Source organism: Andrena cerasifolii, chromosome 15 (assembly GCF_050908995.1).
Source record: "Andrena cerasifolii isolate SP2316 chromosome 15, iyAndCera1_principal, whole genome shotgun sequence".
NCBI lineage: Eukaryota > Metazoa > Arthropoda > Insecta > Hymenoptera > Andrenidae > Andrena > Andrena cerasifolii.
Window position 1 is genome coordinate 3546007 of NC_135132.1, and position 25836 is coordinate 3571842.

The 25836-nt window shown below is 37.3% G+C and overlaps 1 protein-coding gene across 2 annotated transcripts; it reads right to left on the bottom strand.

Annotated features, from left to right (window-relative positions):
* Positions 1–325: 325 nt before the first annotated feature.
* Positions 326–24645, bottom strand: Sec24ab (Protein transport protein Sec24AB). Of its 2 annotated transcripts, XM_076828185.1 has the most exons (17): positions 24477–24645; positions 17292–17451; positions 15330–15934; positions 12631–13134; positions 12256–12371; positions 12028–12130; positions 10773–10899; positions 9216–9325; positions 8661–8892; positions 8410–8567; positions 6930–7155; positions 6285–6614; positions 4746–4856; positions 4310–4482; positions 3199–3534; positions 2633–2736; positions 326–824 (listed from the first exon to the last, which is right to left on the bottom strand). In XM_076828185.1, exons 2-17 carry the CDS (start codon positions 17428–17430, stop codon positions 713–715), a joined length of 3486 nt encoding a protein of 1161 aa, XP_076684300.1. In that variant the 5' UTR covers positions 17431–17451; positions 24477–24645; the 3' UTR covers positions 326–712. The 2 variants fall into 2 exon arrangements, with proteins under 2 accessions (XP_076684300.1, XP_076684301.1); XM_076828186.1 differs by lacking the exons at positions 15330–15934; positions 17292–17451.
* Between the last annotated feature and the right edge of the window lie 1191 nt (positions 24646–25836).

Consider the following 25836-nt stretch of genomic DNA (forward strand, 5'->3'; position numbering starts at 1 on the left):
TAAAATATAAATCACACGCAAATTTTAAATCTTGTAAAAGAAGGTCCGAAAATGTACTTTTGCACATTTCGCCCCGTCCAAGAAAGGCTCCTGGATCCGCCTCTGTCTTTAATGAATAAAAATCGAGTTGAAAATAATAAGTGGTATACTAATAATCGAGAGAAAAATTTAGCAAGATCGTAGTAAATTTAAGTGACTGAAAATTTTGTAGAACGACAAAATTCATTCCACAGAAGGAGGTACTTGAATTTCTTCAACCCAAAAGTTAAGAAAGGTACAGCAACTACGAGTAACAATAATTATTATAATAGTAATAAAATAATAATAATAATTACAATTGAATTATATTTAAATGCTTTAACATTTCTTAAAACAATAATAACATTCATTCCTACATACGTATACGTACATATATGCATACATGTATGTATATATACATTATATACATACACATATGTGTACATATCCATATAGACATACATATACATACATATAAAATAGTATATATATATATGTATGTATATATATATATAGTTTTTATATTCCTAAGTGTTCCGTTCTAATCAATTGATTAAACAATCATTTTCTGAGGTTCAGATTTTTGAACACAGTTCACAATTGCTAAACACTTTCACTGTAATTAACAATGGGTCTTTTCGTGTTATTGTTTCCTGTCCTGCTTCCATTTAATCTCAAATGCTATTTATCAGGATTATTTCACTTGAGTCTTGAGGTGTTGCAAAAATTCGTAGTAACTCAAGGCAGACTCAAATCGATCTTCAACTAATCGTTCCATAAACAGCGTCCTGAAATGGCTGTCATCCCTGGAAATGAGAAAGAACGTTGCAAGCAAGTATATTAACTCATACAGATACACGTGCGAGCTGTTAATAAATACATTATAATAAAACTTATCATTTAGAAGAAATATTAACTTTTAACATCACTATTCGCCTTTTAAAACAATTGAAGCATTTCTGACGTTCTATCGTGAATTTTAAAATTAAAATAAGCAAAAGTAACGAGAGTACTATAAAACATCTTTACAATTAACATTACCCTTTGATCTTTGCTCTTCGATGTACGTATTAAACACAATAAATATAGAAAATCAATTGTGCTACAGAAAAATAGTTACAGAAAGAGGAAATGCCTTATTTTAGGGAATCTTTTCCTAAAGTTTGGAAATAAAATTTTATTATTGGAAAATTAAAATCAATATGTGTGTTGATGTTATAATTCCCAAATTACAAGGGCAAAGTGATAATATTGAAGTTAATACAATTATTATAACAACGTGCGTTACGAAAAGTAGCATTTTTCTTATTAAAAACAGCACGTTTCAGTTTGCCGCAAAGACTAACATATTTGACTGCTTCGCCACGAAGAGTAGCACATTTGAGAATTATCCGGTTTGGCCACGAAGAATAGCACGTTTTGGATTATATTGCAGACTGCAGAAACTATCAGGGAAAAATTTTGATTAAATCTTATTCGATCATATCTGGACTTATATGGGCCCACAAAAATCAAATCCTGTTGGTTGCTGCGGTATAAATATTTTTTTGTAGTCAACCATTCAAATTTGCTTCTTTTCATTGCTACAAATTCATGCTTCGATCCCATTTATTTAGGGAATTAGATTATTATTTTCTATAGTAAATTTAGGAAGGATATACATATAACACTTTCAAGTTTCGAAAGTACTTGTTGTATTAAAAATGTATGACATGGAACAAACCACTTACATAATTCTACGCATGTATCCACTAAACTGGAAATCAACTAGTAAACCCTAATTCTATTAGCCTTTGTTAATCGTTTGTCTACGAGATTGAGTTTTACTACTAAACTGATCATTATTCAAATACGATACTGATGGTATAGCCAATCTGCAATATGTTTGTGAATTTCCACTACAATTTGAGAAGTTTATGAACTCGTAAATAGTTCTGAAAATTTGCATACACATTGTTTTGCAAACTCAATTTTGGTAACAAGTTTCACAAAGTACCACACAATAGCTAAAATTAAGATTCTAACTAACTGGTAGGTACGTAAAACAAATTTCAATTTATGGTTTTTACTTCAGGCCTGTGAATAACCCTTTAGTGCCGGCGCCTAGAACCCGTTGAAGGAAAAATATCCCGTTTTCTTTTTAGTACTTAGAGATGTACCGACTAGTGGCCGAAGTCGGCAAAAAAGGCTGATTGATCGTGGCTCCCTTTTTGTGAATACTTATCCATTTTTCTTTCTTTTTTTCTAACAAGTTTTATAATTTTGCTACTAGAGATGTACCGAATAATGGCCGACTAGTCGGTTAAGCCAACTATCCGACCGATTTTGTAATCGGCGAGTAGTCGGCTAGTCGGCCAAAACCCTAGTCAGTACATCTCTAATAAAAACTATGCAAACCTATCAATAAATTCGTAAAATATTCTATTATTCAGCTGCTTATATATACAAGAAGCTAATTCATTAAAAATAAGTTACAAACTGTAGAAATAAGAGCATACCGCATAAACAATCATATCGATAAATTTTTCTTGTTACTTTAACATTTCTTCCTGATGATATATATTGTACGTATTGTACACTAAAATTAAATACGAAGAATGAAGAAATAACTTACCGCATAATTTGTACAGAAGCAGGGAAAGGTTTCTCCTCTTGCAAACTAAATACAAAATTGCGTAATTTTTCACTTTCCGCTGACTCAATCTCTGGCAAGTCGTACTAGAAATTAAAAATATTTATCCTGTAGTTTCCGTAACATCATACATGTCATTTTGAAATTCTTCAAACCGTTCAAACTAAAGCTTAAATATTTTTTGTGTTGAATTCTATATTATAAAACCGTTTCATCGCGAATGATATTTCCCACATAAAACAATGAGCTTTAACCGAATAAATTCTTTATCCTTGGCTCAATGAAGTATTCAACACCAAAAACAGTATAAATGTACCAGATAACTTAGAAATCTTAAAAAATATTATTTCGCCGCTATTTAGTTCATTCTCCTAAGCTCTGCCGAATACAAATGGTTCTATAATTTGTGGTACAACCAAAAACATAGTTCATCATCCAGAAGTAAATCAGAAATACACACTAGAATTTTTTAGTTGCACTACGAACTATGGGATACAAGTTTGAAAATTCAAGATGGCATGATATTGAACTAAGTAAATTGAACTTACAAATTCTTCCGGTATCGAGGGGAAAGCAGTGACCCCGAGGACGTTAATACAAAACGTGGGATGAATATTTTTGCCAATCAAAATAAATATTCGATCGCCAGCGTCCATCAGGAAGGCACCCCTTGAATGAATTTTCTCCGCAGAAAGATGCAGCCTGGGGGGTTGTGGGCAAAGTTTTCCATCGATATCTTTTGAATTCCGGTCTTCAAGCGCGTGCACAGGATATAGGTCTGGGTAAATCATTTGGATCAGTTGAAACAGTGGCAGAGTTTTCAACTGGCACATCGCAAACACTCTGTCGTCAAGTCTTGTACTCGTTCCCGACCTGAAGGCAAGCTGAAAGAAGCATTTCACTTTTCAATTGCTAACACATTTCTTACGCGTAATAGTAACAAGGTCGCGTAAATAATCAATGTTTAAAGAGCAGATAAAATAAAATAAGGAACACCGTCGCAGCCTTCAAGAACACTAGGCGCCAAAACGGCTTCTCTTCGGAAATTTGGCAACGTTGCATGTCACTAGGCATAACTCAGCGGTTCTAGTGACATCCAACGTTGCCAAATTTCCGAAGGGAAGCCGATGCTGCCCCCTAGTGTACCACCGGTGGTACATTCTTTTAGCGCTTACTAAACGAGCCGCCGCCCTTCGGGGTAGATCTAACTTGCCCAGTGATTCCTAGCGGATGAGGGCAGGGTTTTTCCAAGTACCATTTCAGCAGAACACCTACGCCGAATTTCCCTTGGCAGCGGCCCGCGTCGAAGGTTAAAATTTTTGCACACACCCCACCTTGCCGGACAAATGCTCGTATAGGCGAAAGCCTAAGGCAGAGCGCGCCCCATCCGGGCCAAGATGGCTACACTAGTTGCCCCATGGGGCGGGATGAGCCACCGGTGGTACATACACAATTGTCTCATCGGGCGGGCTGAGCCACCGGTGGTACATGAACTATTGTCGCGTCATAGCATTTAAATAACTGATTACTGTAAACAACACCGCCCCACGGCGGGGACACTAAATTCAGGCCCCGTCGCGAACGTGTTAAACTAAATGTTCGCAACGGCTAATGTAATATTATAAGTATGCCGTCAATTAGAATTTGGATAATACTTACGCATTTGAATAAAGAAATAATGTAAAGAGGCAGTAATTTTAAGCTCCCCGGGACGAGAAGTCCACCAGCAGCCGCTGTCTGAGTTAATTTGTAGGCTGACAACACATCTATGGCCACATTTATCAAAGCGTCTCTTGCGTCGGATAAAGAGGACTGTTGAGACCTGTCTACAGCTGTGAAAATGTAAATAATACAAACAATTAATGAAAACGAGTAGGAAACACTATTTAATAATTCACTATTTAATTTCAATATTAAGTTACCGGGGCGAGCCATTTTAATATATAAATTGGTTCATTTTAAAAAAATACGCTAAGAAACTAAATATATTATCACAACAAGATTGAACTAAATTACAGCATTTGTGTCTCTCACTGTGCTTTTACAAATATTCTACTATTTACCAATGAATACTTTTTTCCGTACAAAATCTTACCCATTTTAGAAAGTAGACCCACTATGCACTGTTGATCAGCTGAATGAAGAACATCTGACAAAGTAGATACTACTGGTAGGCACAATGTGTGTACCCTAATTCTTCTTTCACCTGAAACGTATTTCTTAATATTAATATCATCCGCTACCTCTATTTCAAACGTTGTTTAAGCAAATTAAGGATATATAATATAGGAAAATAATTGAAGTCACAACGGCAGTAACTTCCTTTGTTTATATTTCGTTTAAAGGTAGGCTCTCACTACGCCTCGCCTCGGCTCATTTTATTCTTCTGCAGTAGGCATACCGGCATTTAGGCAACGGCCTAGTTTGCGACTGTAGTTTATTTAGCACCTAGGTGGCGTCCATTTATGAGGAGTTCAGAGGCCAGGGACCGCGGAGAGCCGGCGTAGCCGTGGGTGGCAAACGCGACTGATCAGCACGCGGACGGCTCGGATTTGATTCCCGGCGCCGTGGCTCTCTCTTTCCGGCTCCTATACTTCCTATGCTTTACTTATGTAGTTTAACAATTTGACTGACACTGTACCTCGCCGCGTCTCGGCGCGACTCCGAGCCGCGGATTCTTCCTCGAAAATATTTTGAGGAAGAGAAGCGAGGCATAGTGTGAGTAAATGCAATGCCACCGCTTTCGTGACCGCTAGGAGAGGAAGGAAGAGGTTCTCTGAGGAACTGACCAAACACATGAACTGAGGCAAGCTCAGATAGCTTCAGGTACGGAAAACCCGAGGTAACGCGAACTTAGATGGGAGTGGGAAAAGAAGTTGCGCCGAGGCGAGGCACAGTGAGAGCCTACCTTTAGGGCACGTTTATGTTGGAGCTGCGATAGAAACTCTGAAGCTGTGTACCGACGTTGTGAGGCTTCCTCGCGAGGCACGCCTCGCGGAGTGGATTCCCCATTCCGTTTCACTTTACACAAAGTGATCATGGTCGAGGTAGACTCCAGACTCTCCACTCCGCGAGGCGTGCCTCGCGAGGAAGCCTCGCAAAATCCACTCAAAAATATTTTCTTTTTGTGTGCTTATAACGGAGCTGTGATAATAGTACAGCTTCAGTCGTTTGTGGTTTCGCAAAGATGAACCATTTAAACATGAGTGATTCTGAAGAAGAATTATTATTCTCTTCAAGTTCCGTAAAATGGTACATTGGAAAAAGTCTACGCATTGAACGTAAACATTGTGTTGTATTTAGTTTAACGGCTACTTCGTCTCAGAACTTATCTAAAACAAATCAGTAATGATGAGAATCTGTTATGAAATCGGCGGCAATAGCGTAAGAAAAAGTAATATTTGATTCTCGACGCTTGCGACTCTCGTAGCTCTGCTTCGATGTAAACTCTTCCATTAGAAAATCATAAAACATATTTCTACGGTTCGCTCTCATCCCCGGCTCAGATCGTTTATCACAGCTCCACCATAAACGCACCCTTACTCTGCTCGATCTCAAATTTTCATGAATTAGTCCATAATACTATCGTCTCGTTTTATTTAGAAATATTATTTTCACTGAAACATACGCCTACCTTTACTCGACGTGTAAAGCAGAGCTGCCTGGAAACAAACATTCTGGACATCCGAGAGATTCTCTTCTATGGAAATTTGCATTCCAAAGCCAGCGTCGGGATTGACGTTAGGTAAACTGAGGAGGTCAGTCGATCTCACAAAGAAGTTTCCGTGGAAAGTATGAATGCTCAGGCCACGTGTGCATCGTATTCTCATCACTGCCTCGAAACCAATCTTTCGGGTCAGATAACGTCTTAGCATTTTATCAAGTGTCTCTGCATTTTGTAATTTTGAAGCTCGGAATAGAGGAAGATGGTATATACATCCTCCAGAAAACTTGCACATACCAGCTGCAAAATAGAGGTTTATCTGTTTCCTTCTCTGTATTTAATATAATTTTCAGTGTACGCGTTTTATCCCTAGTGTTCTTTACTGCTACGATCCAAGTATTTGCTACTTTGTTAATAAATCGGCAAGTTTCACGCGAAAGTCAAACTCAAATATTTATAGAAAACTTGGGAAGTTTGTCGATGATGCGAAAAATCAAAATGACCGATATATTCGACACATTGAGAAATATTTTTGCAACGTAATGTTTGGAAATTTTTTCTACGTGCTGTACAAAGTGATAAGAGATAAAGAGAGAAATTTAAATTAATACGTACATAGCGTGGCTAAATCACAATATTGACTATTTAAGAGGAATAAATCAACCGCAATTTGCTGTCCGCTGCAATCTAATGCCAATCTCTTGTAAAAGTCTGTAACTGGATTTAAGTGTGGCACGTCTTTGCTCGCCCTGGTGTTCGGGTCTTCTCTTGCTTGCAAAAGGCCAGGGCCCATATTTGGCAGACAAGTCTGGAAGACGGTCACGCGTCCACCGGTTGGTAACTGAAATCAAATTAGAAGAAAGGTATGCAATTATAGCCAACAACCTAATAGTCGGTCACTCATTTATTTTAAATCCTACTTTTGTTGTAAGAATAATCTCAACAAATATTGTTTCATTCAATTCTAAACACACTGTTCCAAATACTTATGCCCATTTTTAACCGTTTTCAAAATGAAAGAGGTTCTCAGTTCGAGGTGTTTGTATGTATGTGTGTTATACGTATTATGTTTGTCCGCGAATTTCTCCGTAACTACTGAACCGATTTTGGCGAAACTTATTGCGTTTAGTTTAGCTTTGATAAACTTAGGTCACGGAGAAAGAATTATCAAAATCGGTCAAGTAGTTTTCAAGTTATACCAAAAATTAGAAATCTGTTCATTATAATACATTGTATGCACAGGCTGGCAAAGGACGGAGTATCCGGCGTTCGAAAAACAGAGCGAGACAAAATATTAACGCATCGTCTTTCTCGTACCGTTTCTCGGTCGCTTTCAGTCCCTCTGATTCGCTCTCGTTCCACCTCCCTCTCGCCATCGGCAAGAAAGGAGCGAAAACGATCGCTCGGAATCGTGTCCCCTCTACGTTGTAATTTTATATAATATTTATTATATTATAATATATATTGTATATCATGTTATATTTATATTATAATATATATATATATATATATATATATATTATTTAAACAAATGTAGGTATATAACTTAAATAACTAAAAAGTACAAAATAAAAAAGTTTAAAAAAAAATTAAAACCGACTTCAAAAAATAAAAATGCGCTAAAAAGTAAAAAATAATTTTTTCCTTTTAAATAATCTACGATTTTCAATTTTTTTAAGTCGGCGCCATATTTACACAGTGCAAGTTATGAGGCGCCGACATAAAAATATTGAGAGTCGTAGATTAAATAAGGAACAAAATTATTTTGTACTTTTTAGCGCATTTTAATTTTTTGAAGTCGGTTTTAATTTTTTTTTAAATTTTTTTTATTAATCTAAGTAATACCCCAGATTATCTCCGTCTCTTTAAATATCCTAATCACATTAAAGCAGTAGGAGTGTGCGGATTGTCCCGAGGCTCGGGTTCCCCGCCCTCGGGACGGGTCGGAAAATTTCGGGCGGGATCGGGCGGGGTCCCGAGACTCTCCGGATCTCGAGCAATACGAAAGTATCGGGATCCCGCCCGAAAGTTTCCGGCCCGTTCCGGGCCCGAAATGTCGGGTACCCGGCACACCCCTGTAAAACAGTATGCTTACCATAAGTTTATAAGCAGCTTGCAATGCTGCGCCCAAAGCGCTATTCGTGTCATGAGTCCCTTGAAATTTCGTGGGCAATTGGGCCAATAGGTCTCGCACTAATTCCTCGCGCTCCTTCAAATTGACTATTAGATTTTCCGGACATGGAAGAAAGACGTCTGGACAAAAAGTTGTTACAGTTAAATCGGAATTTCTTAAACCGAATAAGCAGGAGATAATTATAAAAAGTTGTTAATAAATGAGCGTATTACCATCTATATCGAGCATAATCATTTCCTGAGGCTGTGACACATTGTCAGGTATGCAGAAGAAATGTATAGCAGAATCTACTGCCAAGAATCCAATTTGTGTTCTACTGTCGCCTGGCAGCCTTGACAATTCCTCTGAAATTACGTTGCACACTATGCTCAGGTAACCGCTTTCAACTGCCAGCCTCGATACGTCCAAAACAAACAGATACACAGCTGGCTGTGGTGGACGTAGCTTAAACACATTTGTTATTCTAATTATTTAGAAACGTATGTTTACTATATAAATTGAATAAATAAGAATCAAGTGTAATATGTAACAATATCCGTAGCTAACAAAGAAATATTAAATATGTTTAAACTTTGCTTATATTTTGAAGAAGACATTATTTTTAAGACTTCACGTTTTCATCAACTATATTTATTAAGAATCTACAATAATATGTTTAATTGTGTGTTAGTATAGTAATAGTAGTCAATAAATATTTAAATAATTTCAATATTGATATTACGGTTCATGTTAATTGATATAAATAGTTTTAAATGGGTATTTCTTACCATGTATTCACTAGGCGCGATAAATTCAATTGTACTAGTCCTAACTTCCGGTCGCCTTGATGGATCTCCATAAGATTTTGTCACGGGATCGAATTGAAATTCTTCTGGCACTGTAAACGTAAATCTCGTGTAAAATTGGGGAACAGATCTACTCGAAAAAGGTTTACAAGGAAAGATGCCGAACCCGGAAATTCAACAAATTCTGTGACTGTGAATATGTAGGGGATTTCCGACTATATATAACGCAATTTTTGTTTGCTGCCCAAATTCACTGTAAGCAGGTGGAATTGACCCCTTAAATTCCGGCTATTTTCCGATTTTTTGTTATAACTCGCAAACTGTAAGAATTTTAAGTTACCAAATGATAGTTCTAATGAAGGGGGGAGTCTAGTGCAATTAGCTGAAAATCGAGGCATTTTTCGGGAATTTTTTTTAAAGAAAGAATTTAATCGATCTTTCTGAAACTTTCAGGATATTGTATTATGATATTAAGGTAGATAAAAAAAAAATTGTATTAAAAAAGAGCGGCAAATAACAGAGTTATACGGGCTTATGTCCAGTCCGTTGGCGACGCAAGTGTTCCACTGCGGGCAACGTAGCGTCTACTGTATTCATCTGACACCAAAAATCTAACAATTTTCGTTTAGCTTATGAGTGCACGCACAAATCGTATAAATTCATAACTTAAAAGTTGCAAAATTGAACAAATAGCGGCCTCTTGAAAAAAGTTCACTTTTTCCAACGAAATTTTTCTTAAATGTGTAAAAAAAGTTATTTATTTAAACAATATCATTATACCAATAGCTAAGCTCTGTGAAGAAACTGTTCACAAATATCCGTGCACAAGGCCAAGTCGATCGGTTGAATATTTTTGGAGTTACATTGTCCGCCAATTGTAAAACTGTCGTTTCGGGAAAAACGCATTTAAAGTTTTCTGGTAACCTGGTGCTCCGTAGCAAACCCGGCTGTATCCGTTTTAATTTTTCGATTTTCATTTTGCGGCTTTGGGAGCATATTATCGTGATGTTTAACTATTGATTTATGCAAAAAAAAATCGGTTTCTTCGCCTCGCTACACCAGGCTCTCCCTTAAAAGAAGTAACTTTTGTCTTGAAACTTTTTCCCATCTCTTACAGATTGCGAGTTGCAAAATAAAATCGGGAAAATAGCCGAATTTTCAGGGGTTAATTTCAACCCCTTAGAGTGAATTTGGGCAGCAAACAAAAATTGCGTTGTAATCAGGAGGAAATCCCCTACATATTCACAGAGTTTCAGATTAGTTGAATTTTCGGATTCGGGATCTTCCCTTGTTAGTATCGCAAGTAAGCAGTAAGTTCGTGTTTTAAAAGTAGGTAATCGGAACGGGAAAATGGTGCATGACATAATTTAAATTTTAAACATTACTCAAACGGCAATACATGTAAGATAACCAAGCCTTACTTTCGATGCGTATGTGACTCATACTAATATTTCCCGATAAAGTAACAGGTTAAATGAAAGTTTAAAGCATGGCAAAATGTATATGTTCGACGAAGAAATCTAGTGCACTGATACTTACATTCGTTTACTCTGTAACACAGATTGCATTTCCACCTTTTCGAATCATTGAAATATACAAAGGGATTGATGTATGTTCTACAAGCACGGCATCGCACTATTGTGCTGCACTGTATCACTGGCAAATGCTAAAAGTAAAACAATTTGTCTGGTTACTTGAAACAGTTAAGTAGATATAAATTTGTGAACAATATCCTTTCTTAGCATATGTGGTCATTGGATACAGCCATCAACTAATGCGTCGTAAAATTAATAAATACTTCGCAAAGTATTAAAGACGAGACACTAAATTGAGTTTTCTAGATTCATACAACGAATCATGAAATAATATTTAGCAAAAATAGAGCGGCGTGGAAGGATATGGTCTGCATATTTGCGGATTATTTTAAAGTATTTGCATTTAGAATATTTTATTTATATAACGAATCGCGGTAATTGAAATTTGTTACTACTTGAACTAGCCTGCTTTTCTGAATTAAGGGGTAATGTCACTGTAGAGCTCAGAAAGGCAGCTTCATTTTGAGAATTTGTTCGAAGGCCTTTATTGTACATACCTTGAAGTATGATCACAATTTTTTAAAATTTTTTTAATATCAAATTTCAACGCCACAGCCAAACAAAAGAAGCTTCTTCTGAAAAACAGTGTTCCGCGGGCGGAAAGATTTCTCCTTCAATTTTTTACCTAGAACAAAAAAACCGAAAAAATTTTAGTTCTATATAAGATTATCTCGGGAAGTACACGAGGAAATGAAAAAAATCTGATTTTTGTAATAATGGTGCGTGATTGAACAGAACAGGGAACTGCCACAACCTCGAAATTGTTGAAACGTTTTGTTCAATCGCGCACCATTTTTACAAAAAGCAGTATTTTTTAGTTTCCTCGTGTGCTTCCCGAGATAGTCTTATATAGAACTTAATCATTTTTGGTTCTTTGTTCTAGGTCAAGAATTGGAGGAGAAATCTTTCCGGCCGCGGAACACTGTTTTTCAGAGAAGCTTCTTTTGTTGAGCTGTGGCGCCGCCATTCTGTATTAAAAATGTTTTTAAAAAATTGTGATCACACTTCAAGGTATGTACAATAAAGGCCTCCGGACAAATTTTGAATTCCATTCACTATACTCGCTTAAAAAATTCTCAAAATCAGGCTGCTTTTCCGGGCTCCAGAGTGGCATTACCCCTTAATCAGCAATGCTAAAGTGAAGATATATTTTTGTTCACTGTGTTAAGCGTTTAAATGAAACTAAATGATTTACGTACGTTTAAGTCTTTGAAAGGATGTATTAAAACTCCTAGAGGCAACCTGGATTTCTGCAGTAAAGAATTCGATTCTGGAATCTTCGTAAGTGTGCAGCGAAAGATACTGGAAGAATTCACGAAATAATTGCAAATGCCGAAGAAAATTTCATAACATGTTATTTTGCATAAATTTCGAGTGCTTAGCTTCTAAGTAATGCTTATTTCTATAATACAGGTAGAAATACTTACTCGGGACTACAATTAACATTTTCTAGAAATTCTTGGTGAAGTTTGATCTTTGGTGGTTCTACTTTCTCCGAAGGTAAAATGTTTCTACACTGCAAGAGCTCAACGGTCTCCATTCCCTAAAAGTGAAGCACCATTATGTCAATCAACTAATGACAAAAAGACAAAATTATTTAATATAAAAAAATTCCGTCATAAATAAATCAAATTTTCTAATAAAGAAGAACGTGACATTCACTACTAACTAAATAAATAAAGTAAATACTTAAAGCATTAAACTACGTCATAGTTTGTTGTTTCATTATCATAAACTAGTAATCATTATGAACTTTTCAAACAAGTAGAGAGCAGTTTCAAAATACTTTTCGAAGTACATACCCATAATTTGTTGTATCCACCTTGTGTAACAGACATCATATTCATTTGGTTGTCCAACTGATTCATTTGATCCGGATACGACTCTGGATACCGCTTGTTCATCGAATCTGGTGTCATACCCAATGAATTTGGTGGTATACTCATTGGATTTGGTGGCATACCCATTGGATTCGGAGGCATACTCATTGAATTTGGAAGCAGGTTCATTGAACTCGGAGGCATGGCCATTGAATTTGGTGGCATGCTCATTGAATTCGGTGGCATAATCATTGAATTTGGTGGCATGCTTATCGAATTTGGTGGCGCGCTCATTTGATTTGGCGGCATGGTCATTGGATTTGGTGGAATATTCGATAGATTTGGTGGCATGTTCATTGGATTTGGTGGCATGTTCGTTGGATTTGGTGGTGTATGCATCGAACTTGGCGGCATATGCGTCGCACTTGGCGGCATGTTCGTTGGATTTGGTGGCATGTTCGCAGAGCTTGGTGGCTGACTCGGATACTAAAAGGAAAAGCATTTATTCTAACAAAAACTGTAACAGGCATGAATGTACATAAAATATTTTTAAATGTACGAAAAATACTGTAAGGACAGATCAAAGATCATATTCATAAAGAAGTTTGTGCCACCTAATTACCACAAAATATCACCTTATTTTACATCGATATTATTATCTTTAAATAAAAATGGGTCAAGTTAAAGTACTACGATTTTAATGGTACAGTAAACCCTCGTATAACGCGGTTGGAATTAATATGATTTGTACTATGTAATTCTGAGTTTCTTATAACGCGGTACGAATTAATCTCGTTGCAGGAGGGTTGACTGTAATATAAAATCGTACAAACAAGATCCTCTTTTTGTACCCTTGGTCGTCACAGTTTTTGTGGAAAGACCAAACAGGAAAGCAGCGTGCATATAATAATATGACGCGTTATTTACCTCCAGGTATTAAAATCACCTTATTAAATCAGAGATATTATTATTGTCATTATACAATGCAAGCAGACATGTATAATGCGACAATATTTTTTTTTATAAAGTTTCCAAGCGGGCCATGAAGCATACCGTCGGTAAATATTGTAAAAACAAGTCTGAATACATTATGCAACGTGAGACTATCAATGCACTTATTATGAAACTGTTCGGACGCAAAAGGTTATCACATCTAGCACCTTCCATAAATAAAGCTTTATTGATATACGTGGTACTTTCTTGTCTGTTCTTCCTGCAGATAATACTAAAAATAATGAAACAACACAAAGATAGCTAAAATCAACATAATCTACATTAAAAACGTGCTACGGATATGTATGTTTCTATTTAAAAGAACAAGACCACCTAGAAATTTAAAAAGCACCTTCACCTAGGGAGTTTCTATTTAATCCATCTAGCATAGCCATTGGAGCCATACAAGTGTACAATTTTCTGAAAAATTGTAACTCCGAAATTTTATTCAAAGTAATTTTTAAAACCATACATCCACACCTAAAAGTGTAATACAGTCGCATCGGAAAGTAAGTTGACACCCTTTAAAATCGCATAACTTTTTTAAAATTCATCCAAACGACTTGAGTTTTTTTTAGTGGCTAGCGGAATTAGTTTTCTAGGTGACGTGTTTCGTCGTTTTGAAAAAAATTGCAACTGGTCGGAATAGCGATGAAAATAGTGAAGGTCGTTTTTTTTTCAATTTTTTTTCTGAGCCTGTAATGAAAATTCAAAAAACCCGTTTGTAGATTAAAGTAAGTTGTATACGTGCTGAAAATTTCATCTAAATCGGTTAACGTTGCTCTGAGCTATAAACGCTTAAAGATCGCAGAATAAGGGCGAAAATCGCAAAATTCACGAAGTCAGCGATTTTTCGCCCTTATTCTGCAATCTTTAAACTTGTGTAGCTCAGAGCAACGTAAACCGATTTAGATGAAATTTTCAGCACGTATACAACTTACTTCAATCTACAAACGGGTTTTTTGAATTTTCATTACTGGCTCAGAAGAAAAATTGAAAAAAAACAACCTTCACTATTTTCATCGCTATGCCGACCAGTTGCATTTTTTTTCAAAACGACGAAACACGTCACCTAGAAAACTAATTCCGCTAGCCACTAAAAAAACTCAAGTCGTTTGGACCAATTTTAAAAAAGTTATGCGCTTTTAAAGAGTGTCAACTTACTTTCCGATGCGACTGTACTCCTTGTTTGCAAAACGCAGTACCATTCCTTTATTATTATATAATTTTGATTAACCAAAAAAGAATACGAAATATACTAACAGTGATTTGACTAGAGCGGAAACTTTTGTTGAACAACACAATAAATGGCGGATTTAACGAACGGCCGATGAGCAGTTGCCGTCTGGGCCTTTACCCAGAAGGCCCCCCAAGGCCCCATCCCAATTATGATTATATCCAACCACCATATATTTTTTTTCCATACTACTAGATTTAGCCCGTTTTTAGTAAACTACCTCTTCATTTTCTCGAAAAAAATGGGCCCCCCAGAAAGTTTGCCACCTGGGCCTTTTTCCTTAAATCCGTCACTGAACGCAATGTCCACATTTAGAAATTCTATTGAATGCGCATAGTCATTATGCTTCTGAACTAAGTTTAAATTCTACATTAGCACAGCAATAATTAAATTAAATTTAATCGTTATTATTAATGCAAAAAAAAACGACTGAAGTTAGAAAGGATCGAACCGTTCTCTGTCCAGGAAATCCTATAACTGGGGTTGGAGGCTTCGCTTGCATCTGCCCGCTCACACCACCCCCATACGACATTGTATTTGGTACAGCGGCAGCGTGTTGCATACCGTGCGCATTTTTGGCATATATTCTTTGTCCTCCAAAGTTTTGTTGGTAAAGAGTTTGTCCCCTGGGCTGTTGCATAGGATTCGGAAACACATTCTGCTCTTGCGGAAATGTTTGCGCACCTTGCGCGGTATCCTTGCCATCAGTTTTCTGCAGCGCGGGCTCTAACGACGCATTCTGCGGCAAATTTTGATCAAGTCCAGGTTTCGCTAGATCCATTTGTGAATTTATTACTTCGTCTCTGGGAGGAGCTTGAGCCTTTGTCGCTGGTACTTGGAACTGATTCTGAACATTATACATTGGCGGGTACTGTTGATTTTGGGGTAACCTTACTGGCGGTGGCATCGTAGGGCCCATCGAGCTCTGCTGACCATTCACTGGAGGCGGTGGTGGGTGTAAAGGGGACCCGTATTGATTATAAAGGTATGGGGTTGGAGATGGATCTCTTGACGTTTCCCTAGATGGATCTCGCGATGACTGTGACGATGGTGTACCTGTAAGCAAGCCATATCAGGAATGAATAGCATTATTACACTATATGTTTATGAATAGCAATTTAAAATGAATGGTACAAGTTTGAAGCTGTAAAAAGTATATAGCCAAATTTATAGAGTAGAACAGGCCTGCCCTTTAGGGTGCAAATACCTCCTGAAGTTATGGGACCCGAGCAACAGCCGAGCGCGGAACTGTTACATTGTTAACCTTGCAGTTTTCCCAAAACCCACGCAACGGTTAACAAGGTAACAGTTCAGCCCTCGGCTGTCGCATGAGTCCCAGAACTTGAGGAGGTATTTGCACCCTAAAGGGCAGGCCTGGAGTTGAAGACAGTCCGGCACTTCTTCGCCTATAGTACCTGCAGAGATATAGCGAGGTTGTAAAAGTGGTAGCACGTGTCTGTTTACATCTTTTGAGAGTCGGATCGAGCGAATTGACAGATCTTTGAGTAGAGAAGGCGCTCGGGCCTCACTCAGGGCCAGACTCAGGGCACTTGGCCTGAGACTGAATTCCTACTGACATTCCTGCGATAGTATACCACATCAGTGGCGTTTTATAGTTTTCAGGGGCCCATATAGGGCCCCTAAGTTACTCTAAATTAAAAAAAATCAAAAATACCGCGCTAACACGCGAAGTGAATAGTATTAAAACAAATAAATAAATAAGATTAAACTTGGGGTGCACTACACGAGAAAAGGGCCCAATTTTAAAATCTAAATTTTGGTGTATCTATTTGTTATTTTCTTTCCGTCACAGTTGGAGGGCCCATTTTCAATTCTTTTCTAGCTTTTACAAACCTATTCTTTTTTAATTTTCCCATTTTTCGGGGGCCTTCTGAGCTCCCGGGCCCTGAGGCGGCTGCCTCTTTCGCCTCTATGTTAACTGTACCACATACAGCCCTGGGTGCTGGGACCTTAAAGACCGCCGTTGTTTGAGTGTTTCATTTATGACCTCGCTATATCTCTGCGGGTACTATATCAACGCCATTTAAAATTTGGTGCATATATTTGTCCACATATATTACTGTATTTATAGTGGCATAATACATTGAAGGTGATAACTTTGCTGTGGCTCTTTCATTGTCGCAGACGACAATAATTCGCTGTGACTACTCCAGTCAGTTGAACATTGCGAATAATTAGCGACGCGTGGCTATGTATTCAAAATACAATTTACATTCATAATAAAGTGATTTACAGAATCTATGCTCGTGACTAAATTTTGATCACCTCATCGAAATATAATTCCTAATACTATTTTGTCTTCTAAGTTACTAAGCATTTGTGATATCCATATTAAAATTAATGTACCACAGGCTAATTAATAACGCATTCTTTTATTTTAATATATATTTACCAGTAAAATTATAATTTGTTGGTTGCATGCCATTATGGCGTGCCGCGCTTGCCTGCCCATTTACCATCTGAGGGGGCCCGCTTTTCAAGCTACCCCCATTACCATACGATTGGTATTGATATTCAGTTGGCTGAGACATATCAATGATTTCCAAACGTTGCTAAAAAAAAAAAGAGCAAATATGAAATCAGATATTACTGTCGCTCAAGGGATGATTAAAGGTAGGCTCTCACTACGCCTCGCCTCGCCTAGGCGCAACTTCTTTTCGCACTCACATCTAGGCTCGCGTTACCTTGGTTTTTCCATACCTTGGTTCATGTGTTTGGTCAGTTCCTCAGAGAACCTCTTCCTTCCACTTTTAGCAGTCACCGAAAGCGGTGGCATTGCATCCACTCACACTACGCCTCGCCTCTGTTCCTCAAAATATTCTCGAGGCAGAATCCGCAAGGCGCAGTGTGAGTGAAATTGTCAAAATACATAAGAAAAGCATAGGAAAAATAAAATGAGCCGAGGGGAGACGTAGTGAGAGCCTACCTTAAATGCAGTAGTAAGCATCTTACAGAAATCATACAGGGGGAAAGAATTTAATTATCTATTCGATACCGTTCATTTTAAAACAATTTAACAGAAGAAATCCTTTCATCCCTACCAGCTTTGATACTTTGCCTGCTTCTACATTGTTTATACTAAAAGCATGATTTTGTTTAATAGACACGATTCATAATATAACTAATTTCCGTTAGAATACACATTAGTACAATATTCTTTCCACCACTTCCGTCAATTTCACGCAAATAACTGCCTTAAAAACCTGCTTGCTAGACGTCGCGAGGAAATGTGTTCGATGCCACGTGACTTAATCAGACTTTAAATCATTTGCATACAAGCGTCATATCACGCACATGAACAAAAAAATACAGCAGACTCAATATTTGACTTTCTTCCACAATCACGTGACTTGGTCAGTACTCCCCAATTTCTACGAATTACGAGCTAACAGTAAAAGAGTTTTTTTTAATACTTCTTGTTAGTGATGGGCGTGATACCGCTTAAGCGGTACCGATACCTAGCGGTGAAGTATCATGGTGTCACAAGCACGTATGAGTACCGTAGGTATCAGAAGGAATCGATACCTAAATGATACCTACTCAAAAGGTTCGATCCTTTGTAGGTATCAACATCTTGGCTGAACTTGGTATCGATACTATTCGAACTAGAGCTGGGACTATTCGAATAATTTAATATTCGAATATTTTACAAGTATTCGAATGCTACGAATAAACTTCGAATATTTGAGTATTCGAATATTATTATTCGAATACTATTCGAGTAATGATGTATTCGAATACTATTCGAGTAATGATGTATTCGAATACTATTCGAGTAATGATGTATTCGAATAGTATGGTGTGAAGTGGGTTAAAAATTAGCTTACAAGATTTCACCCCGACAAATGAACCTAAAGAACTTGATTCATAATTCACACCATACTATTCGAATACATCAGTATTCGAATACTTAAATATTCTAATACATCAGTCAATACTTAAAAATTCAAATACTGATGTATTCGAATATTTAAGTATTCGAATATTTATGCATTCGAATACTTAAATATTCGAATACATCAGTATTTGAATACTTAAATAATCGAATACATCAGTATTTGAATACTTAAATATTCGAATACATCAGTATTTGAATACTTAAATAATCGAATACATCAGTATTTGAATACTTAAATATTCGAATACATCAGTATTTGAATACTTAAATATTCGAATACATCAGTATTTGAATACTTAAATATTCGAATACATCAGTATTTGAATACTTAAATATTCGAATGCATCAGTATTTGAATACTTAAATATTCGAATACATCAGTATTTGAATACTTAAATATTCGAATACATCAGTATTTGAATACTTAAATATTCGAATGCATCAGTATTTGAATACTTAAATATTCGAATACATCAGTATTTGAATACTTAAATATTCGAATAGTATTTGAATAGCATTCGAATACATCAGTACTCGAATAGCATTCGAATACATCAGTATTCTATACTTAAATATTTGAATACTTAAATATTTTAATAGTATTCGAATATTAATAGTTGAGCAACTGAAGTATTTGAATATTCGAATACCGAAAAATTCGACAAATAGTCCCAGCCCTAATTCGAACCCGAGTCAATCATGCATAGGTAATTTAGAGCCATGACTTTTTGATCCGTCGGGTAACCGGCTACCCGGAATAACTTCAAGCCATTGAATGTGGTATTGTTCAATCATTTTCGGCTAATATCAGACTATACCACAGACAATCACAGACAATACTATATTCAATTGTTTGAAGTTATCCCGGGTAATGTCCGGGTACCCGGGTACCCGACGAGTCAAAAAGTAAGAGCTCTAATAGCTATCGAAACAGTAATGAGTACTTGGAAAGAATCGTTTCCCAAATGATACCTACAAAAGTCTCGGTCGTTAAAAGTTAGGTGGAGATTATGGAAATCAATTTTTTAAGTAATTTCCTTCATTATGGTCCGAATTACGCCTTTCTTGGTGTTATTTTCATCGGAGAAACATAAGGTACCGATTGGCGTGGTTTTCATAGAGATCTGATGAGAAATGCGGAACTGAAAGATTTCTCACTTCTTAAGGGGGAGATTGCGCCTTGTTGGGCCGAAAAAATAGATAATTCTTTGTGAATTTTTTGTACAAAAACGGTTCAACAAATTAATTTGCGGTTTGGCAGGCTGTTCTATTGTATCCTGAACTAGTGTTCTGAATTTTGTGTGTCAGTGAAAAAAATACTGGGCAGGTACAGAGAGAGCGTTGAAAAATAATCGGGTGGCCCCGGCGTTGACGCAAAGTATTGTAAGGATTATCCAATACACAAAAAGGATAATAGATTCTTAAACTATATGAATGTGGCGAAAGGAAAGAGGAAAGAAATAAAAGAGAAGAATGGGGCTGGCAAAGGAACAGTCTGGAAGAAGTAAAGGAGTTCAAATACTTAGGGTATAATTTCCAGAAAAATGGGGGCAGAGAAATAAGGGAAGTCATCAAGAAAGCAAGAATAGCAATGGCGCAGATATGGGGAATAGGACAAAGAATGTTCGAGAGCAATTTTGAGAGAAGAATGAGAATATTCAGAAGCACAGTGAAAAGTATCTTGCTGTACGCATCAGAAATTTGGGGATGGAGGGAAGCAGAAAAAGTAGGGAAAATACAGGAGTAATACATAAGGTGGACTTTAGGTTTTGGACTCCAATACACCAGCATATTTAATTTTGGAGGGAACAAAAACGGACAAAGTAAGGATAGAAGCGGGGAAAAGAGCAATAATATATGAGGAGAAAACAAAACGTCTGAATAAGAATAAAATAGTACAAGAAAAGGTCGAAATGGGAGGAAATGAGAGACGCATAATATAGGCAAAAAATGATGAATATCCAAGTAGTGGAAACAAAAAGAAGGAGAGGAAGAGAGTTTGATGAGGAACTAGCACAAAGAGACAAGGCGGAGCAGGTTCAATGGCAATACGACAGAATACCAGGAGGCAGATATAACACACATTGTACAGAAATTAGGGATAACCAGAGAGCAAATTACCTAGACTGAAATTACAGAGACAGAGATCAAAGCATGATCGCAAGGTTCAGATGTGGGAACGAAGAACGGGGAAGCAAGTACTGGAAGGAAGAAAAAGAGGCAGTATGCAGACTATGTAATGGGGCTAGAGAGACGCTGGGTCAGATGCTACCAGACTGCAAAGGCCGTATTTCCTAGCCACGATTGGCCGCAGCGGCCGGCAGCAGTCCTACTAGCGCAACGAAGACACAGATGCATACTTGTTCATTGCACTAGTGCAGGGCTGCACAGGGAGCCTTTTTCAGCGCCTAGCGGCGAGCAACCAACCGTAAGCCGTTACTAAGGGTAGTATCATTGAGGAGAACTGCAGTAGTGTAGGTGCGGGCTCGTAGGCGCGTAGCGTAAGTATATAGAGACGGGTTCCTTGTGGGGCCCTAGTGCAGAGCAGGCCCCGCAATATAATTCGGTGGGGTCATGAAATTTCCAAAATATTTGCTACTGCCGGCATTTCCTATGACTTGACGGCTCGATTTTACTGATATTAAAACATTTATTGCTAATAATACTTATCTTTTCAGCGACACATAAATAGAGAATTAATACTATACAAATAAATAACTCGGACACAAAGAAAAGAAAATTTTAAGTAAAGATATATATCATTTATAAAAGCTAGAACATGATATATGAATAAATATATACATATGTACAGTACGCATCTGCTGCTCATCATTGCACTTGTAAGTTTTCTTTGTGCCCGAGTTATTTATTTGTATACAGTGGCGGATTTAACAGGGCGGCCGATGAGCAGTTGCCACCTGGGCCCCTGCACAGAAGGCCCCCAGGGCCCTATCCTTAAAAAAATTATGATTTTATCCAAACTATGCTTTTTTCTGTATATCACACTGAGCCCGGTTTTAGTAAACTACCGCTTTATTTTCCCAAAAAATGGGCCCCTGCTCAGAAGACCCCCCTAGGGCCCTGTCTTCAAAAATAGATTATGATTTTATCCAAGCACTATATTTTCTTTCTATACTTTTCTGTACACTTGCCCCCTTTTAGTAAAAAATGGGCCCCTCAGAACGTTCGCCATCTGGGCCTTTTTTCTTAAATCCGCCACTATTTGTATAGTATTAACTTTCTAATTATTTTATGTGTCGCTGAAAGGATAAGTATTATTAGCAATAAATGTTTTATTATTAGTAAAATCGAACCGTCTAGTTATACGAAATGCCGGCAGTAGCAAATATTTTGGAAATTACATGACCCCACCGAATTATATTGCGGGGCCTGCTCTGCACTGGGGCCCCACAAGGAACCCAGCTATATATACTTACGCTACGCGGCTACGAGCCCGCACCTACACTACTGCAGTTTTCCTCACTGATTCTACCCTTAGTAACGGCGCACGGCCGGTTACTCGCCGCTAGGCGCTGAAAAAGGCTCCCTGTGCAGCCCTGCACCAGTGGGACCGCCGCCGGCCGCCGCGACCGATCGCGGCTAGGAAACTCAGCCTTAAGGAGCTGAAAAGAGAAAATTCAACGATCAGAGGGATACTAAAAGGAAAAGAAGAAGAAGCGGAGTGGACGCGTGTAGTTCTGAAAAAAAGGAGAAGAAAAGAAGAACAAAAAGAAGGAATAAATCAAAATGAAAGCGCAATCTATAGTTAAGGGGCCAGTCCACTGTGACGGTTTGAAAAATTAAGCTCTTTTTAAAGATTTTTTTTCCGTAAATACAACATATAAGGCAATAAATCTTTTTGGTATTTATTAATCTACTCTTATATTATACAAACAAATTCAAAAGAATTTTTTTTCAACTGGTGCAGGTGATTGCAAAAAAACTATTTGACCAATCAGTCCGAAATTTTTACACGTTATTCAGCACCTCAGTGGCTATGGCTGGGACTAGGATTATATTTATTGGTAAAAGATTAACAAAATGGCGAACGTTTGAAGTTTAAGTGTTGAAATAAGGTGAATTTTTCAAGCATTTTGCCTTGTAAAAAGTATTAAATGGTTAATCAAAAAAGGTTTCTGTAGTCCCGGCCATAGCCACTGACAGTGTTGCCAGATCAGGCTTGATCTTTTGCCGGAGATTTCAATTTTGTTGAGGATTATTGAGAATTGCTGTTTGGTGGGTGAGGGAGAGTGAGAGAGGAAAAGGGCCAATAAGAAAACAGGCATCTATAATTCATTATAATCATGACTTCTTATAAAGGAGTAATAATAATAAAAGTATTATATGAATATTTATTAGAAATTGTTACAGATTTTAATAGTTTTTTATTTTTTATGGCATGTTACACCAGGGCAGTGCCAGTCGAATTTGCATTTGCGAATATTAATTCTCTATTCCGCCGGAGATTTTTATTATGCCTGCCTGAGGCCAGAGACAACGGTTCAAAACCTGAGACTCCGGCTGAATGCCGAAGATCCGGCAACCCTGGCCACTGATGTGCTGAATAATGTGTAAAAATTTCAGACTGATTGGTCAAATAGTTTCTTTGCAATCACCTGCACCAGTTGAAAAAATGTCGTTTTGAGATAATTGTGTTTAAAGTTTTAAAACAAATTTAAAAAAATTTTTTTTAATTTTTTTGTATAATATAAGAGTAGATTAATAAGCACCAAACAGATTTATTGCATTATATGTTGTATCTACGGAAAAAAATCTTGAAATAGAGCTTAATTTTTCAAACCGTCACAGTGGACTGGCCCCTTAACAGTCCCAGAAACACTTACACACATATAACCTCATTTTGAGGCCGAACGGTAAGAAATAAACCTATTTACTGCTACAGTAAGAAAAAGAAGAAACTAAATCCAATTGCAACTTAAATTCATCAGTATCGGTTATAACTTTCCAGTAAACAATGCTAACGAAACAAATAAAATATTAAGGAAACCAGATTCGGTAATTTCGGTTTCGTGATATTTCAAGGTCAAACTTGTATCCAGATAAGAATGCACGCAGAAAACAACATGTAGAATTTGGCTGTCATGAAGATAACAAAGAGGCTGCCAATACGCAAAACTTAAATAATCAGCGAGCAATGATGTGAAATTTAATGGTGGAATAATTAAAGAATACTTATATCTTACGAACTTAAATCCGAAATTTCAAAACATATTAGACTTGCATGAAACAAGGATATGGAAAAAGTGCTCGTATTAATTTCGGAATAAATAACGAGAGTCAGACGAAACTGACAAGAATACTACCGCAACATAAGGATAAATTCGGCAGAAGGGGCTGACAAGGCAAGACTTGCATCAGATATTCAATGCGGAATAATAAACCAGTAAATAAAGCAAAAGGAAAATGCCAATAAAATGATGCAGCCGCGTAACAAGTAAATACATAATCGCCCGTCGGGCTGGGATTCGAGGGAAAATGGAAATGACGAGTTTCGCGACTAGGGGTGCGTTTGGAAGGGAGACGGCAGAATAGTTGAAGGGAATTTTGAAAGATTAAGATGAAGAGGGAGATGGAAAGGTTAAAATGTCATGTCGATGTTGAAGTACCACGGAGTCCGGGGTTTTCGGCGGCTCCGAGTTCGGGGACACACTTGCTTACCTTTTGGACGAGGTTATCGCAGCAAAAATAAACAAAAGTTTAGACCTCGCTGCACCAGGAGACGTGCATTGCACTTTTTACGGTGTAATTCGCCGTTAATTGTCGAAGAGACGTACCTCGTCGACGCGACACACAACATTACGTGGCAGCCCAGTTGATCGAGGCGCCATTTTCGCTTCGTGGCCTCGTCGCGAACCACGCGCTTTAAATCATTGAACCAGATAAACGAGCACTGTTTAGGTATTCATACTTTCCAAAATCGCAGCAGCTTCTTTGCTCTTGAGAAACTCACGGGGAAACAGTTACAACCCGAAAATTCTGATTTCCATGAGACCGCGTGTGAATATATAAGAATATTGGAGTATGCAGGAAGCAATTCTTTTTCTATGAATTTTCTAATTCACTCTGAAGGGGTGAAATCAGCCCTTAAAATTTCCTCACTTTTTTTTTTAACATAATTTATTTTTCTCTCGGCAGTGTAACAGAGATTAATAAAACTGAAGAATTCTTATATTTAAAGCAGGAACCCGGAACGGAACAGAAACGAAAACGATAAACGAAAAGAACGAAATATTTTTCCGGAACAGAAACAGAAATGAAACGAAATTCTTAACCCTGTTGCAGGAGTGAAAATGATATAACCGGAATAAAAATTCCGTCTAAAAACGTTCTGTACACTTTAGGTTAAAAAATTTAAATTGAGCGCGCCATTTATTTTCATCATGTTACGTGTCGGTAAAAAAGTCGCCGGTAAAAAAAGGGGTCTGAACCCTGATAGGGCTGGCTGTGGTGCTGGGAGAGGCGTTGGGAGTCTTGCCCTCGTGGGCAGGGCTTGCAACCGAAAGCATCAAAACTCTAAATATTTTTCATAAGACATAATAATATATAATATTTTATAATACATAACTATAACGTATAATATTTTATAATATAAGTACCAAAGGCAATAAAATTGTTAAAATAAGTTTATACGAGTTTTTTTTATAAATGAAATAACCGGTTCGGAACAAAATTTGTTTTTCGTTCTGATGGAACCGAAATATTTTTCAGCAGGAACGATATTAACCGAAACGAAATTATTATAATCGGAGCTGAACCGAAACGAAACGAAAAAACATTTCGTTCCAGGTCCCTGATTTAGTTATATTAAAGAAAAAAACAAATCCGAACCGATTTGAAAATTTCGTGAGGTACATTTGTTGGTGATTCAATTATCTATAATATGATATAATGTTCGACCATATCGGTCATTCGCAACACGATATATTCGCAATTAAGTGGGACCACCTTTTTGACAGACGGGTAAAAAGTTCACCTGTCGATATCACGAAAACGTATACATAGAATTTTTTTTAAACCT

Bases quoted from the DNA above. Each gene is read 5' to 3' on its own strand.
- Sec24ab (XM_076828185.1), bottom strand. From the start codon at position 17,430: ATGTCTCAGCCAACTGAATATCAATACCAATCGTATGGTAATGGGGGT. The intron at 8,568-8,660 runs GTAATACGCTCA...CTTTTTGTCCAG, and splicing joins GATTATGCTCGATATAGATG to ACGTCTTTCTTCCATGTCCG. The intron at 6,615-6,929 runs GTACGTATTAAT...TCTATTTTGCAG, and splicing joins TTGTGATTTAGCCACGCTAT to CTGGTATGTGCAAGTTTTCT.